The 16,631-nt window shown below is 58.1% G+C and overlaps 1 protein-coding gene across 1 annotated transcript; it reads left to right on the plus strand.

The window, feature by feature from the left end:
* Positions 1-1,277: 1,277 nt before the first annotated feature.
* On the plus strand, positions 1,278-15,383 carry GAREM2 (GRB2 associated regulator of MAPK1 subtype 2). The gene is made up of 6 exons (XM_068985864.1): positions 1,278-1,389; positions 4,329-4,469; positions 10,609-10,739; positions 11,673-12,725; positions 13,671-13,834; positions 14,360-15,383. Exons 1-6 carry the CDS (start codon positions 1,278-1,280, stop codon positions 15,381-15,383), a joined length of 2,625 nt encoding a protein of 874 aa, XP_068841965.1.
* Positions 15,384-16,631: the final 1,248 nt, after the last annotated feature.

Here is a 16,631-nt window from a genome sequence, read left to right on the forward strand (position 1 = left end):
CCCCACAGACAGCAGCCCACCAGGCTCCCCCGTCCCTGGGATTCTCCAGGCAAGAACACTGGAGTGGGTTGCCATTTCCTTCTCCAATGCATGAAAGTGAAAAGTGAAAGTGAAGTCGCTCAGTCGAGTCTGACTCCTAGCGACCCCATGGACTGCAGCCTACCAGGCTCCTCCGTCCATGGGATTTTCCAGGCAGGAGTACTGGAGTGGGATGCCAGTGCCTCTTCCATTGGTGAGGGCAGAGGGGTGGCATTAGGCTTAGGTGACTGCCTGGGAAGGCAGCGGGACTTGCAGTCAAGTGCAAGTGAAAGTCGCTCAGTCACGTCCGACTCTTTGCGACCCCCCTAGACTATACAGTCCATGGAGTTCTCCAGGCCAGAATACTGGAGTGGGTAGCTTTTCCCTTCTCCAGAAGATCTTTCCAACCCAGGGATCGAACCCAGGTCTCCCACATTGCAGGTGGATTCTTTACCAGCTGAGTCATAAGGGAAGCCCAAGAAGACTGGAGTGGGTATCCTATCCCTTCTCCAGTGGATCTTCCCCACCCAAGAATCGAACCAGGGTCTCCTGCATTGCAGGTGGATTCTTTACTGAGTTATCAGGAAAGCCACTTGTAGTCAAACCTGGCTTCAAATCGAGCTGCCACTTGACCTCTCTGAGTCTCAGTTTGCTAATCAGTAAAATGGGGATAATAAGGCGGCCTTGCCAGGATGTGTGAATCTGGAGGTGATACGAGTGTTGGAGGCAGCAATCACCTTGGAGGTGATACAAGTCTGGGATCGCAGCGGCTGAACTATGGGCAGAAGGTTTAGGAAGCGAAGCCAGACCCGGAGTGGGATGGGAGGCGATTCCCGGAGGCCGGGAGGAACCAGCGGGCTGGGACTGGCTCTGCTCGTGGCGGGGAAGCGGGGATCCCAACACGCTGGCCGGGGAAGGGGAGGCCAACCCCGCAGATGCCGCTTCGCGTCCTCGATTACCCTCCGGGCGCCCGCCTGGGGTCGCCGGTCCCCGGCTGTCACCTGGACGCTCGGGGAGGGGGCGAGGGAACCGGGCGGGCGGGGAGGCGGGACTTGGAGGCCGGGGGGTGGGGCGAGGGGCGGGTGGCGGGGGCCCGCGCCCCGCGGGGAGGCCGACCACGTGACGCCCGCAGCCCCGGGCCGGGCGGCCAGGCGGGGAGCGCCGCGGCGGCCCCAGGAGGTGGCGGCGGGCGCGGGAGCCCGGGCCGCACGGGACCGGTCGTCGGGGCCCCGGGACGGCGACCCCGGGGCTCCCATGCCATGGAGAAGCTGGCGGCCGGGCTGGCCGGCCTGCGCTGGAGCATGGGCGCCTTCCCGCTGGACCTCATCGTCAGCCGCTGCCGCTTGCCCACGCTCGCCTGCCTCGGGCCAGGTACCGGGGGTGCTGGGGAGAGGGGTCGCGGGGGCTCTCCCGGCAGGTGCCAGCGGGGCCGTGAGGATGCGGCCCCTGCGCTCCCGCTCGTCCGCGCGGACCTCGCTCTCTTCCCGGTGCGCCTCCCCGGAGACCTGGGGTCCAGAAACCGAGGGGATGCCTCCTCCCGGGCCCCGCGGACGGGCACAGGGACAGAAACCTGGGACAGGGACTGGAGCCGGGCCCCGGAGAGAGCTCTCCGGGCCCGCTGGACCCCGGAGCCTAGCGGAGTCACCCAGCCCGTCCCGTCGGTGCACCCCCTTCTCTCGCCGCCCTCGGACCCCCGTCCGAGCCGCGCCCCCCTCCGTCTCTTTGTCTCTGGCCTCTCACCTCGATCCTCCCGCATCCCTGGGCCTCGGACTCTTGTCTTCACACTGCCGCCGCCCCCCACCCTTACCCCAGCCCTCCTGGGACTCTTCTCGCACCCTCCTTTCGCGGCCCGGGGGTGGTGGGCAGCCTCCGCCCCCGCGGACCGGCAGGCCACCTCTGGGCCTGAAGGAGCGAGTCCTCCCTCCGGGCGCGCCCCCAAGCCCCCCACCCCCCACCCCCGGCCCTTCCCGCATCTTGTTCCACTTCTCCTTGGGGCCCCGGGGGCCCAGGTTGCTCTGCTGATGCTTGGGGGCCCGAGAGGGGTGCCCGGAGGCTGCCCAGAGCAAGGGGACCGTTTCAGGAAAAGGGGGCCGCTTGGCTGGGGGAGGGGCGGGAGCCGGGGCTGGCAGCCAGGCCGGGGGTTTTGTGTGTGAGAAGAATAGGGGTTTGGCCCGCGTTGGCACACTCGCTTCCCTGAATGCTAATGCGGCCCGCGGCTTCAGGCTCGTCTCCTCTTCGCTGGGGCCAGCAGCCTCTCCGCCGACCCGCGGCGGCCCGGAGTGGGTACAGCGAGGGTCAGCGTGTCCAGGAGCGGGCTCCGTGAAGCATCTGTGCCTGGGCCGTCGGGCAGGGGTGCCTGGCTGTCTAGTGTCTTGTTCTTGCCCATCATCAGCGTGTGATGCCGATGTCAACAGCAAAGCTGTGCGTGTGTCTGCGTGTGAATGGAATATGCTGGTCCTACGTCGTGCCTGGCCACTTTCCCATGCACCCTCTTTGGCATCTTCCCCTTCTGGGGGCTTTTTTGAGGACAGACAGGCCTCCTTTGGGCTCCCTTGACCCCTGGCCCCTTGTCTTGTCTCCTGCTGTGCACCCATTGTAATGGTCAGTTTATTGTCCTCCTACTGGGCCGCTGGCTCCTGGAGGTAGGGCATCCTGCCTAACAAAGATTATGGAAGGACTGAATGAATGAATGAAAGCATGAGCAACTGGTGTAATGGCCCAGCCGTCTGTCTGTGACAGTGGTGGCTATGGCTGTGGTCACCTTTTGTTATCAAAATTGTGAGTTGTGAATATGTGATCAAAGGTATGTCTTGGCCTGTGCATTAGTGTGACCGTGAGACTGAGTTGTGTCATAGGGGTGACAAGCCCCTGTCGCTGTGATCCAGGTGGCTGTGCTGTCTCCACTGTTGGTGACCTTGATCTATGGTTGGAGTGTGTCCTATGTGGCTGTGGCCTGCATCCCTTGGAAGGGCAGGCTGGGGCTTAAGAGAGCTCTAAGAGGAGGTTACAGAGTAGGAGAACTTTCTCTGCCCCAGGTGAGGAGTTGAGGAGAAAGCCCCACACCCCCAACCAGGTATACACATACACGTGGTGAGAGCCAGGCCCTCCCTGAAGGTCCTGAACACATTCCCCTCCACTCCCCTTCCCGCATCAAATGCACATACTTCAGGGAGTCCCCAGCCATCAGAGTAAACCATTTCCCATTTGATTGGGTGGCAGAAATTTATTAAGTTGTGTTGGAGGGAGCGTCCCCCACCCCCACCCTACCCACCAGCTGCATCCAGGAAACGGCTCCAAGGCCTCCTGGAAGCTGGGCCAGCCTCCTGCTCTCCTGGAAACTGTTGCTGGGGTTGGAGCCTCTGGGGCCCGGGCCCCTCCTAACACCTTTGCCCCAGTGCAGCTTCCCCCAGGACTATCCTCCTCCGCTTCTAAATCCACCCCCTTGCCCTCCCCCCCCCAACTCTGGCCTTCATCACTGTATCCCACAAACTGGGAGGTGAAGGGCTCTGAGAGGGAATGCCAAGAAGCAGCTTCTCTGAGGTGGGGCCAGGGGGTATCTGAGACCCCAAACGTTCCCTCTCCTTTGGGGTCCCTTGGATGAAGGAGCCTGTCTGTGGCAGTGGGTGAGAAGGAAAGGGCTGCCCAAGGGAGCCGTGAATCAGCTCCTCTAAGCTCCGCCATTCTCCTGACCTGAGTGACCCACAGCTCTGGGCTCCACAATGGACGACCCCTTCTCAGCACTCTCTGGGCCCCCAACAAGACCCTCCTTTCCTGGCCCAGGAGCTGAGAATTCTGCTGGTGTGAGTTGTGGTTCTGAGGTCCAGCCCAAGTGTCTGCTGCTCAGCACTGTCTCCCATCCTCCCTGCTGCCCCTCTGCCCCGCAACTGGTTTGCTGCCCCTTCTGTGAGAGCTCAGACTGCCTCTGTTCAGTGCCTCAAACTGGGCCCGTATCCTCTGTTCACACTCTCCCCACTTCCCGCCCCCTGGGCCTGAGGGCTCCTGGAGGGAGGAGCCCCTGGCTCCAGCACACGCCCTGGGACAGCAGGCAGTCCAGTCGAATGATAAATGCAGGATGGAGGCTGGGTTGGTTGCTGGGGCCCCATTGGAAGCCTGAGCCCTGAGAAACGGGGCCTGATTCAGCCCCGAGCTCACAGCTGGCAGCGCCCATCCCTGGAGCATTGCTGGCCTGGACAGGGATCATGGGGAGCTGTCCTCGGGCGGTGTCTCGGTGAGGAGGTCACCCTCTCTCTCTGCCCCTCCTAATGTTCTCTTTTCTCTCCTCCCTTCTCTGTCCTCCTGCCCCCTCCCAGGGGAGTATGCCGAGGGTGTCAGTGAGCGAGACATCCTGCTCATTCATTCCTGCCGCCAGTGGACCACGGTGACAGCCCACACCCTGGAGGAGGGCCACTACGTCATTGGGCCCAAGATTGACATCCCCCTGCAGTACCCAGGTGTGCCCAGGGACAGATGGCACAGAGCCAGTGGGGGATGTAGGCGGGGGATGGGTGCAGGAAGTCTTGGGCACTGGATGTTGGTGACTGGCTTTTCCTTAGAGCTGCAGGGAGCGGGGGCGGGGCGGGGGTGGTGGTGACTAAGGTTAGGGTTAGAGTTAGGGTCCAGTGGTTTTCGTACTGTTCTGTGAAGCCCCGGGTTTCTGGTTGCAAACCTTTGATTCCCATTTTAAAGTAGATTTGAAACTAATGATTAAAAAAATCCACACCCTCATACCACTACAAGTCAAACCTTAAACTCTGACTAGAGACATTTGGTGTGTACCACAATCTGCCTCATTAACCCTTTTTGTACAGACCCTCAAAGAAAATATCTCCTGCCAGGATTCTCTCAGTATTGCACAACCCAAAGACATAGAAACAAAGGGATGCCCAGGCTGATTATATGGCTGCATCTGCTAGCGTTAATCCTGTTTTTTGATGTTTGTGTTAAATTTATTGTTTTCATTGATTGACTTTTTAAAAAAAGTCTTCATTGAATTTGTTACAATATTGCTTATATTTCATGTTTTGATTTTTTGGCACCAAGGCATGTGAGATCTAAGTTCCCCATCAGGGATCCCCCTGCATTGGAAGGCGAAGTCTTAACCACTGTGTCACCAGGGAAGTCCCCATTGATTGACTCCTAAGTGAACGCTAAAATTTAAAAACTCTTAATAAAATTATGCTAGAGACCAGGGCTTCCCTGGTGGCTCAGTGGTAAAGGACCTGACTGCCAGTGCAGGAGACCTAGGAGATGAGTTCGTTCTCTGGGTCGAGAAGATCCCCTGAAGAAGGAAATGGCAACTCACTCCAGTACTCTTGCCTGGGAAATCCCATGGACAGAGGAGCTTGGTGGGCTACAGTCCAAGGGGGTGCAAAGAGCTGGGCACAGCTTAACAATTAAACAACAACAATGAATATTTACTTTTATCTGTTTTATATGTGATGCTGATGTCCTAAAGATTTTGTTTGAAGAAAGGATTCTGCTTCTAAAAGAAGAAGCCCTTTCATTTTACACAGGATGGAACAGAAGGCCTAGGAAGGGAAATGACTTGCCCAGGGTCACACAGCTATTAAGCAGAAGAGCAAGGGCTAGCACCCAGGCATCTCGATTCTTGGGCTGGTGCTGGCTGCCACATCAGGGATGCAGGGTTGCTGTTCCCTGAATGAGAAGGGTGCAAGACTGGTGGCCATCAGCCCAGAGATGCCCCTATGCAAGCCCAGGAACCCACAGCTCCTGTGTATCAACATGTGCTGCTTTCCAGACACTGGGCAGAGCTTTGTCACCATCACAGCCTCACAGCAACCCTCTGAGGAAGTCTTACAGAGCTCCAGGAGTTAGGAGTTAGATCAGTTCTGTGTTTAACTGCCATCCACCCCCAAAGAGGGCTTTCCTGGTGGCTCAGATAGTGAAGAATCTGCCTGCAATGTGGGAGACTTGGTTTCATCCCTGGGTTGGGAAGATCCCCTGGAGAAGGGAATGGCAACCTACTCTGGTATTGTTGCTTGGAGAATTCCATGGACAGAAGAGCCTGGTGGCTACAGTCCATGGGGTCTCAAAGAGTCAAACGTGACAGAGGGATTTTTACTTTCACCCTGCAACAAAGGTTGGAATCCATGGAGCTGGGAAGGCTCCCAGCCCCTTCTTCACAGGTCTGCTGTTCCCCCTCTGGCCCTGCCTGGTTCTCCCCTGAGTCAGTGGGACAGGACCAAACCCTTTACAGGGCTTCTGCTTTTTACAACACCCTGTGAACTTGTATTCCTGTAATCCCCACACCCCATTTTGAAGATGAGGAAACTCAAGTATCTTTCTGACCTGGGGTTCTGTCCTGGGGCCCCTGGGAAGGCCTGCCCAAGCTAGAAACTTCCCAGCCTGGTTATTTGGCATTGGTCCAGGGAAAAGTCCCAGGTCATCTCATTGGGACAAAAAAGCAAAGACTGGGGGACTTCCCTGCTGCTCCAGTAACCACTGGACTCTTCTCTTCCACTGCAGTGGGCGGGGGTTGTATCCCTGGTCGGGGAATAAGATCCCGCTGCCAATAAAAACCAAAACAAATCAGGGAACCCGAGATCCAGAGTCTCCTAGGGAACTGTGGGTCCACGGGGCTCCTGGCTCTTTCCCCCCATGGGTTTTGGTGGCCCCTTGACTGTGTATGGCGGTGATCATGGGGTGACAGCTGGCTAGCAGAGGTTTCGCATCCCTGACCCATCTTTCCGGTGGGCTGCTCTTGCCCCGCCTGGTTGCGGGGGCTGGGGAGGTCGAAGCCCCCCTAGGAGGGGAAGAGGCCGTCGGCAGGTTAACGAGGAAACTCTGAGTGCACAGCCCGACGCTGGTTCCTCCTAATGAATTAGTAATAGCGCGGGCTGGAGGGCGGGCGGGGGCGGAGGCTGCGGACCTTGGAGAAAGCCGCCGCGGTGGGCGGGGTGGGGTGGGGGAAGGAGTCGGAAGGAGCGCTCAGGGCGGTGCCTGGCCCCGAGTCGGGTAGTGGGGCGCTGCTGGAGACCCGGGTCTCCAGGCCAAGGTTCACCGCCGGGGGAGGCAGGGAGACCGGCCTTCGGGATCCTGCGGAGCACCGCGTGAGCCAAGTTGTATGCTTCCATTTTACCGATGAGAAAACCGAAGCCTATAGCGATTAAATACTTTGCTCAAGACCATACAGGTGGCAGGTGGCACCAGGTCTGTCCGACTGTCAAGTCTGTGCATTTATCCACCGTTCTTTAAGGAGTATCTGCTCTGGGTCAGCTGCTGGCAGGGAGCGTTGACAAACAAGACCTAGCTTCAGGCTGGAAGGGACGGTCAGGACCGCGATAATGTGCTTTGGGAGTCTCGGGCAGGGAGGAGGGGCAGGCCAGGGTGGGGCAGGTCCCTAGAGCCGCGGGGGTCGGAGGGGGCGGGTGAAGACCTCTTGTCTCTTGTAGGGGGAAGGCAGGAGAGGAAGCTGCCCCCAGTGGGGCCGCAGAGGGAGGAGAAGGCTTCCAGGGGCCAAAGCATCACTCCCCAGAGGTCTTCTTTCCTTCCTCCCGGCAGTGACGACCGGTGCTGGGCTCAGGCTGCGGCGGAGGGGGTGGTGCTGGCTACCATGGTTACATTGATCTTCCCTGCCACATCCTCCCCCGGCTCTAGCCCTGACTTGGCTCCAGCTCTCCCCACAGGGGGCAGTGGGCATTTCTCCCTGCCTGGCTGCTTGGAATTGGTGGTGGGGGTGGGGGTGGGGGTGGTTGTGTGTGGTTATGGGGGCGGCGACTGGATGAGGGACGGGGGCCACTCTTGGATGGTGGCAGACCTGTGATTCCTGACCTGCTCGGTCCCTTCCCCAGGATATCCCTGCCGCCCTCTAGGGCTGTGGCTCCTCTGAGGCCTCTTCCCACCAGGGTCTCAGAGTGGTTGGAGCAGGGTATGGGGTAGGGATGGGGTGCATTCCCTCTGGCTTTCTCTGGGCATTTCCCCCTCTCTTGATTCTCCCTTTTCCTGCTCTTAGATGTTGACGCTGCAGGCGCTGCCCCGGGCTACCTGCTCTGCACACTCTGCCTTAGGACAGGTGTCTCTATTTGGGTTCTGGTTGGGCTTTGAACCCACCGCAACCCCCATGCTGTATATACAGTGCTGTGTGTGTTCCTGCTAGGAGTACACTGTGGGATTTCTCTGGGAAGGGGGTCCCCGATGGGTCGGGATCCTCTTTTCTTCCTCTTCCCTGAGCTATCTGGCCTGCCCCACAGCTGACACTGCCTCCCGTGGGCTGGTGATCTTCTGTTACTTCTGACGACACTTTCCCAAGCCCTGCACCCACACGCTCACCTGCCTGCCTTAGGAGCACCACCTGCAGGGCCTCATTTGGCCTCCCCAGTTTGGCCCATGCTCCCGATAGCTTACGGTGCACAGTGTCGGATTCGTGATCTCTGAAGATTTAGCTTTGGGACTAAGGACCAGGCTTGATCACTAAGAGCATTTGTGTAGCAGAGTTTTATTAAAGTATGACAAGGGACAGAGAAAGCTTCTGACATAGACATCAGGAGTTATGTAAATTAGTTATTATAATAAATCAAAAGCATGTCTCAAGGTTGTAAAGATCTTACTAGACCCACTCCCATAATTTACATTTTAAGATAACAGGATCAGCCAGAAGATTTTCAGGAAGGAGAAACTGTCCTCAAGCAGGATACATTGTTGTCATATAATCCTTAGTACAGAGTTTAAACTGAGTTGTTTGTTGTGTAATCATCAGTTCTTAAAGGAAAAAACGTTTGATGTGACTAAGGAATGTAGAGGGAAAAAAAAAGTTTGTTCTTTTCTTCTCTTTGAGATCCCCAGACTCCTCTCTCCTTGGGCACCCCCAGATTTCTTATCAACCTGCGTAGGAATTGACTCTCTCACTCCCCACTGGTTCCTTCCAGGGTCCCAGTTTTGGTTAACAGCTCTGCTGTCTCCATTTCTGACCAGGCTGGTAGCTGCAACCCCTTCCTCCCTGACCACTCAGCAGTCACCGCAGTCTGATGAGGCTCCCTGCTGGAACCTGTACCCCTTGTTCTGTTTGTTTTTTGCTCTCCCCTCAGCTGATGCCCCTGCTCTTTTCCAGAACTCGTTATTGGGTTATTTACCTAAGTGTCCCTTTTATCTTTATAGAGTTCATCTTTGATACTGGTCTTTCTTTGCTCAGAACACTCCAGTGGGTTTCATTCTTATGGAATAAAGTCCTACCATATGGCATTCAGAGCTTTTCATAGCCCAGTCTGTTGGAGCCATCCTGCCATCCCATCACACCCTGCTATCACATACTGTATCTGGATTTGGTATCTTGAGGGCAGATCATATCTTACCCAGATCTTCCCCCCTCATTGGGCCTAAGCTAGTGTCTGGCACACAGTAGGTGCTCTATAAATGCGTGTGGAATGAATAAATGAATGTAATAGGCAGCAACCACCAGAAACACTGCAGAAGTTAGAGTCACCTTGTCTTCTCTCTACCTATACAAGACTCTCTTCCTCCTGTGTAAGGCCTAAAAAGAGGCCAGATCCCAGCCTGGTTCACAGCCTGTCTTTGTGCTCATGTAAGTGGGCACATGGGGCTTCCCAGGTGACTCGGTAGTAAAAAAATCTGCTTGCTAATGCAGGAGACACGGATTCCATCCCTGGGTCAGGCAGATCCCCTGGAGGAGGATGTGGCCACCCACTCCAGTATTCTTGCCTGGGAAATCCCATGGACAGAGGCACCTGGTGGGCTACAGTCCCTGGGGTTGCAAAAGAGGTGGGGATGACTTAGCAACTAAACAACAAGGTGGGCACATAAAAGGTATGTGGCCAGTGAGGCCAGAAAGTTAACACAGAGGGTTGTCAGCGTTACAGATTAGCATCATTCTTTAAAGCCTGTGTCTTCTGGGGGCATCTGCTGAGCCAGTGGAAACACAGCCTCGGACTGCAGATCGGAAAGACCTCATCTGAGGGAGGCAGCTTGCTGGGCTCAGATCTGAGGCCTCTGGGACAGTGGTGCTGGATGTTGGACCACAGTGGGGTTTGGGAACAGATCAGGAGTCAGAGTGGCTCTCCTTGGGTCTCCAAAGCCTGGGGCTGGGCCCTGGTTTGCCCATTGCATCAGTGTGGGTTAGCAATCTAAAGCTAACACAGGCGGCCAGATTCAGACAGGGCCTGCAAACATCTGCTCCAGCTTCTTCAGATGAGGATTCAAAATCTCTGAGAGGGGAAGGGATTTGTCTGGGTCATAGCAAATCAGAGTTGGGCTGGGACCAAGCTAGGCATCAGCATCCCCATTGCCACACTAATGTTGGTGTTCAAGTGCTTGGGTACCAGTTTGCCCTTGAGTTTCTCTAGGCAGACAGCTGCTGGCCTCGTCACACAGCCACAAACTCTCCACTGGGTACGGGCTGTGCTCTATTTGCTAGGAATCTGTGCTCACCTATCTCCTGAGTCTTGAACCAGCTGACCAGCCTCCACTAGTGCAAACCTGCCCTTCTGCCCACCTGAGCCAGAGGGACTGGCTGAGATGAGGGGCAAAAGATGTGGGGACCATGAGGCCTCTCAGGATGCAGGCTAGGCTTCCCAGCAAGCAGGCCCACCCTAGCAGCCTGCATTCTCTCCTGTGCAGGGAAGTTCAAGCTCCTGGAGCAGGCCCGGGATGTTCGGGAGCCAGTGAGATACTTCAGCAGCGTGGAGGAGGTGGCCAGTGTCTTTCCTGATCGCATCTTTGTGATGGAAGCCATCACCTTCAGTGTCAAGGTCAGTCCTTTCTGCATTGGACATGGTGCCCCCAGGTTCCATTATCCCCAGGGGGAAGCCTGACCCTGGTTGGAGGGTTCCCATTAGGTTCTGAGAGGTAGAAGTGTCACAGTGTGGCTTCTGGCAGCCCCCTGAAAGTCTCTGGCTAGGTGTATGAACTTCCTGGAACTGGGCCCAAGAACTTCCTGCAAAAGGTGGGGAAGCAGGAAGTGTGTGTGGAGGTATGTGTGTGGAGGTTCATGGCTTGACTTGGGAGATCTTTCAGGGCAGCCATCCTAGCATCTACTGGTGGGGGTGGTGGCTGTGGAGACATAGAGTGCAAACAGTCCCCCACTTAATGTACAGATAGCTCTTTACTGTTTACAAACCCTTTTCTTATCCATCAATTCATTCCTCTTCAGAGTAGTCTTGTTGATTGGTGGAGGATTATTATTGCCCAATTGTAAAAAATACAAGCATTGCTGTATATTGAATATTTTCAAAGTATTTCAGTATGCATAAAGTTTATTTAGGGCTTTCCTGGTGGCTCAGATAGTAATGAATCTGCCTGCAGTGTGGGAGACCCAGTCCTATCCCTGGAGAAGGAAATGACAACCCATTGCAGTATTCTTGCCTGGGAAATCCCATGGACAGAGAAGCCTGGCAGGCTACAGTTCATGGAGTCACAGAGTCAGACATGGTTGAGCGATTAACACTTACTTTATAGTCTATTTAATCCTTCCAGCAATTCTTACAGCAAATAAAATAATTACGTTTCCAAGAGGTAACTCTGAGGCTGCACCACCGTGACCACGTGGCCTCTACAGAATGCATGTCCTCAGTCCAGTGCTCTTGATCTTGGGAAAGCCCCAAAAGGAGGGTTGCCTTCCTGGGTCCCCGGACTGGCTTTCCCCGGCTGGGGCTAAGGCCTCCCTCTGTTTCTGGGATCCCCAGGTGGTGTCAGGAGAGTTCAGCGAGGATAGCGAGGTGTACAACTTCACGCTGCACGCGGGTGACGAGCTCACTCTCATGGGGCAGGCGGAGATCCTGTGCGCCAAGACCACCAAGGAGCGCTCGCGCTTCACGACCCTGCTGCGCAAGTTGGGCCGGGCCGGAGCGCTGGCTGGGGTGGGCGGCGGCGGTAGCGGCAGCCCGGGGGGCGCGGGGGCCGCGGGTGGCGGCGGGGGCGCCAGGCCCATCAAAGGCAAGATGCCCTGCCTCATCTGCATGAACCACCGCACCAACGAGAGCCTGAGCCTGCCCTTCCAGTGCCAGGGCCGCTTCAGCACGCGCAGCCCGCTGGAGCTGCAGATGCAGGAGGGCGAGCACACGGTGCGCGCCATTATCGAGCGCGTGCGGCTCCCGGTGAACGTGCTGGTGCCCAGCCGGCCACCCCGCAACCCCTACGACCTGCACCCGGTGCGGGAGGGCCACTGCTACAAGCTGGTCAGCATCATCTCCAAGACAGTGGTGCTGGGGCTGGCGCTGCGCCGCGAGGGACCGGCGCCGCTGCACTTCCTGCTGCTCACCAACACGCCGCGCTTCGCGTTGCCGCAGGGCCTCCTGGCTGGGGACCCGCGCGTCGAGCGCCTGGTGCGCGACAGCGCCTCCTACTGCCGCGAGCGCTTCGACCCCGACGAGTACTCGACCGCCGTGCGCGAGGCGCCCGCCGAGCTGGCCGACGACTGCGCCAGCCCGCGCCGCGCGCGCCTCTGCTTGCCCGCGCCCCCGCGCGCCCTCGTGCCCGCCCGCGCCCCCGGCCCCGGCCCACCAGGCGACGGCGACCAGGAGTACGTGATCCCCGATTGGGCCGGCGGGCCGGAGCCCGCCGCGCCGCCCGCGGAGATCCCCTACGAGGAGCTGTGGACGCACCAGGCAGCCGAGGGCCTAGTCGAGGGCAGGACCCGGCCGCTCCCGGGGCCCGACCTCATCTCCTTCGGAGCCGCCGGGCCGCCCCGCCTGGAGCCCGAGGCGGCGCCGCCTCCGGTGCCTCCCAAATCCGAGGCGGTGAGTGGACAAGTGGAGGCGAGAAGGGTGGGAGGCCGGGCGCTGAGCTCTGTGGGCCTGGCCTTCCAGGGAGGTGGCCAGCCACGGGGCAGGGTTTGGGTTTGGAAAGCTTGTTCTCCTGGGCCCCTGCCTTGGCATCTCCAGCTCCCAACATGTGCGACAGAGGGTGGCCAGATGTGGGGACGGGGAAGAAAAAAAAGAGGAAAGAGACGCAGGCGCTTTTGTAGGAAGGAGTACCATGGACGGTGGTCTTGGGAGTTGGGGGACAAAGATACCAGCAGGTCCCTAGCCTCATAGAGTATGGGATGAGCCTAGAACAGCGTTACCCAGAAGGTTCCATAGAACAAAGGCTCCTTTAAGTTGTCTGGTGAAAAGAAGGGTCTAGGGTGAAGAAAGTTTGGAAAATATAGTCTGAGTCCCAGCTCTCCCCATCCTCACTTTGGAGCCACAGAGTATCCATTGTTTATTATTAGGCTCTGAGAAGTCCTGCAGGTCAGAAACCCATTCATCTGGGTTTAACACAGAAGTTTCCAACAGGACTTGTCCACAGACTATATACAGCACCTATTAATATCCCATGGAGTCCGCTTTGAGTGTTTAACCCATAAGAAAGGGATCCAGATGGCAGATGCTTTTCCTTCCCTTCTCATTACACCTTTGTCATCTTCTTTCTCTCCTTTTCCTTGAGGAAGGAATATGTCTACTTAACTTGTTGTTTTCTCTACTCCGTTTCTTCTTACATTCACGATGGATTTCAAAGGCCACAGGGGACAGTTGTGTGTATTGTGGACTCTCAATGAGTCTGACAGACTGGAGATAACGAGAAGGGCTGGGGTGGGTGGCTGAGTAGCAAGGCCGACTTTTGGCAAAGTGGGTCAGTCGCAGGCAACCCCCTTGCCCAGCTGCCTGGGGACAGGGGGTGGCATCATGGCCCTGTGCTTGCAGGTGAAGGAGGAGTGTCGCCTGCTCAACGCCCCTCCTGTGCCCCCGCGGGGTGGCAGTAGCCGGCTCTCGGGTAGCCCCCCAGTACCCCCACGCTTCCCTAAGCTGCAGCCCGTCCACTCCCCCAGCTCCAGCCTCTCCTACTACTCCTCTGGCCTCCAGGATGGGTGAGCCCCTCCCTTCCTTCTCTGGGTCCTGGGCCTCCTCAGGTGGATGGAAGCAGGGGAGGGGGACAGGGAGAGGGTGGGGAGGGGAGCCAGTGTGAGGAAGAGGAAGACTGCAGACCCCCGGGTTTGGAGGGTGCATATTGCTGAGCCGAACCTGAGGGAGGGGCCCTTGGGGTCTGGGGCTTCCTGCCTCAGTTGGCTGCTTACCTAAATGGTGATGACTGCGTGGGAGTGTGGCTCTCTTTGTTTCCAGACTGAGGTCTGCTGCAGGATGGAGTACTCCTTGCCATTGAAAATTTTCTGTGTAGTTCAGTTCAGTTTTTCCTGGAGTGCAGGTTGCCGGAGGGAAGAACAGAGCAATCCCAGAGGGTCTCAGGCCTTGGGGCTGGGGGCTGGACGGGCCAGCATGGCTGAGATCTCTGTGACCTGGCGGAATGGTGGTTTGTGGTGGCACAGGTGTGTGCCTATCACGTTTCCCTCTTGCTCTGCTTACCTGTCTGTCTGTGTCTGTGTTTCTGTCTGCAGGGCGGGGTCCCGAAGTGGCAGTGGCTCGCCGTCACCTGACGCCTACTCCCTCTATTGCTACCCCTGCACCTGGGGAGACTGCAAGGTGGGCGAGTCCTCCAGCCGTCCACCCCCAGGCCCCCTGCCGTCGACCACGCAGCCCAGCCAGGCCTCCCGGGCCCTTGTGGAGCCCCTGAGTAGTCGAGCTGCCCCCCTCCTGGGCGCTGACACCCCTGCCAAGACCTACCACGGCTGCCCACCTCCATTCAAGCCCTCCCACTCCCAGAAACGCTTTGCTCCGTTTGGAGCTCTTAACCCCTTTTCCGGGCCTGCCTACCCCACGGGCTCTTCAGCGGCCTCCTCTTCCGGGCCTGCAGCTCCCTCAGGTCCCCTGGCTACCTCCAGCCCCGCTTACTCCCCAGGCCTGGGCTCTCCAGGCCAGGCCTACTCAGCAGCTTCTGCCTCCTCCTGTCCCACCTCCTCCTCCTCCTCCTCTGAGTGGCAGGAACCCTCCCTGGAGCCCTTCGACCCCTTTGAGCTGGGCCGGGGCAGTTCTCCAGAGCCTGAGCTGCTGCGCTGTCAGGAGCCCAGAGCCGTGGGGGCACCTGGGCCCGGCCTCTCACCACTTGGACCCCCCAAGGCCTTTGAGCCTGAAGGCTTGGTGTTGCGGCAGGGCCCCGCCCCACTGTCACCGGTGGCCCCGCAGGGCCCCGAGGCTGGTGGAGCACGACTCCTTCTCACCCAGGGGCGCCTCGAAGGGCCTCCTGCCAGTCCCCGGGATGGGGCCACGGCCTGGGGAGGCCGAGAAGCCACCTCCTGGCAGCCCCCTGCTGACCTCTCTGCACTCTCCCTGGAGGAGGTCTCCCGAAGTCTGCGTTTCATTGGGCTCTCAGAAGATGTGGTCAGCTTCTTTGCCCGAGAGCGCATAGACGGCAGCATCTTCGTGCAGCTGAGTGAGGACATCCTGGCAGATGACTTCCGCCTGACCAAGCTGCAGGTCAAGAAGATCATGCAGTTCATCAAAGGCTGGCGGCCCAAGATCTGACCTTCCGGCTTGGGGCCACTTGACTGGAATTTTGGCCGGGAAGCCCCCCAGGGGCCAGCCCTGGCTCTGCAGGGGGACAGCCCACCTCGGGGTGGGGCCTGCCGCTGGGAGAATCTCTGCCAGGACTGCAGCTGCTCAGCAGTCACAGAGAGTGAATCCAGGGGAGGCGTGCTGGGAAACGGCATCCTCTCGGCCAGATGCCTGCATGCCTCTTGCCTCTGAGTGTGCAGAGTACATGGGGGAGGGGCTGAAGGCACCAGCGAACAGGGTGCCCAGAGCTGTGATTCCCACAGGGCAGCCAGAAGCTGGCTTTTGTGGTGACCTAACAGCTCCTTCCGTCCTGCCGTGGAGCTCCCCTGACAGCTTGCACTCAGTCCACAGCTGGTAGGTGCAGGCCGGAGACGAGGGAAGACGGCCCACCACTGAAGCAGATTCCCCAAGTGCCCGCTGTCCTCTGTGGACTCTGCCCCAAGCTGCCTCAGAGTCGGAGGGCCAATTTCTGTATCTCTGGGATGCCCTCTTTACCTGCTATCCCCTCTGCTCTACCATGTGCTGGGTCCCTGGCCCCGAACACAGGTGTATCGCGTACAAGCCTGAGCCACCGCGCCGCAGAGCTCCACCTGTGGGCTCCGGTTCTTGGGTGATCCCTTTGGAAGGCCACAGCCCTGCCCTTGACCCACTTACCTGGTGAGGGAGGCAGTTGCTCCCCATGTTTCCAGCGTTCTGGCCTCTGCCCCGATCTCACTGCATCTAGCCCTCCGTCCTGCCTGTTGGGTCCAGCCCGTGACGACTCTGTTTCTATGGAAGGGCAGGTGATTCTAAGGGCAGCTGCACCCTGATTCCGAGGTGGGTGGCCTTCAGTCACTCCCACTGGTCTCCTGCCCCATCCCGTGACTCCTGCAACACCTGGTGTCCTTCCCTGGCTTTCTGTCGCTGGTGCAGGTGGCTTGGGAAAACCTACTTTTATCCTCCTGGAGCTGAGCCCTCCTGCGCTTGTTCACGTGCATCCGAGCAAGGCTTTGTGCCCTGAAGCCTGAGCATGGCCATCTGCCGGCACTCAGAGCAGGTTGGCTGTCATGTCCAACCACCCACCCCCCTGAGCTCCTCTGTCTCACTTACCAGAACACACTAATTCTCCTAGTATCAGGCCCAGGGGTGTCAGCCTTCTCATCTGCCTTATCTAGATATTTATTTCCTCTGTTTTTCTATCTTAAGAGTAGAGAAGCCGTGCCAGTGCTCATGCCCTGA

The sequence above is a fragment of the Capricornis sumatraensis genome, chromosome 1, assembly GCF_032405125.1.
Source record: "Capricornis sumatraensis isolate serow.1 chromosome 1, serow.2, whole genome shotgun sequence".
Classification (NCBI taxonomy): Eukaryota; Metazoa; Chordata; class Mammalia; order Artiodactyla; family Bovidae; genus Capricornis; species Capricornis sumatraensis.

Excerpts from the sequence above, each read along its gene's own strand:
- GAREM2 (XM_068985864.1), top strand. The coding sequence starts at position 1,278 with ATGGAGAAGCTGGCGGCCGGGCTGGCCGGCCTGCGCTGGAGCATGGGC. Across the intron at positions 1,390-4,328 it reads GCTCGCCTGCCTCGGGCCAG|GGGAGTATGCCGAGGGTGTC; the intron begins GTACCGGGGGTG and ends GCCCCCTCCCAG. Across the intron at positions 4,470-10,608 it reads CATCCCCCTGCAGTACCCAG|GGAAGTTCAAGCTCCTGGAG; the intron begins GTGTGCCCAGGG and ends TCTCCTGTGCAG.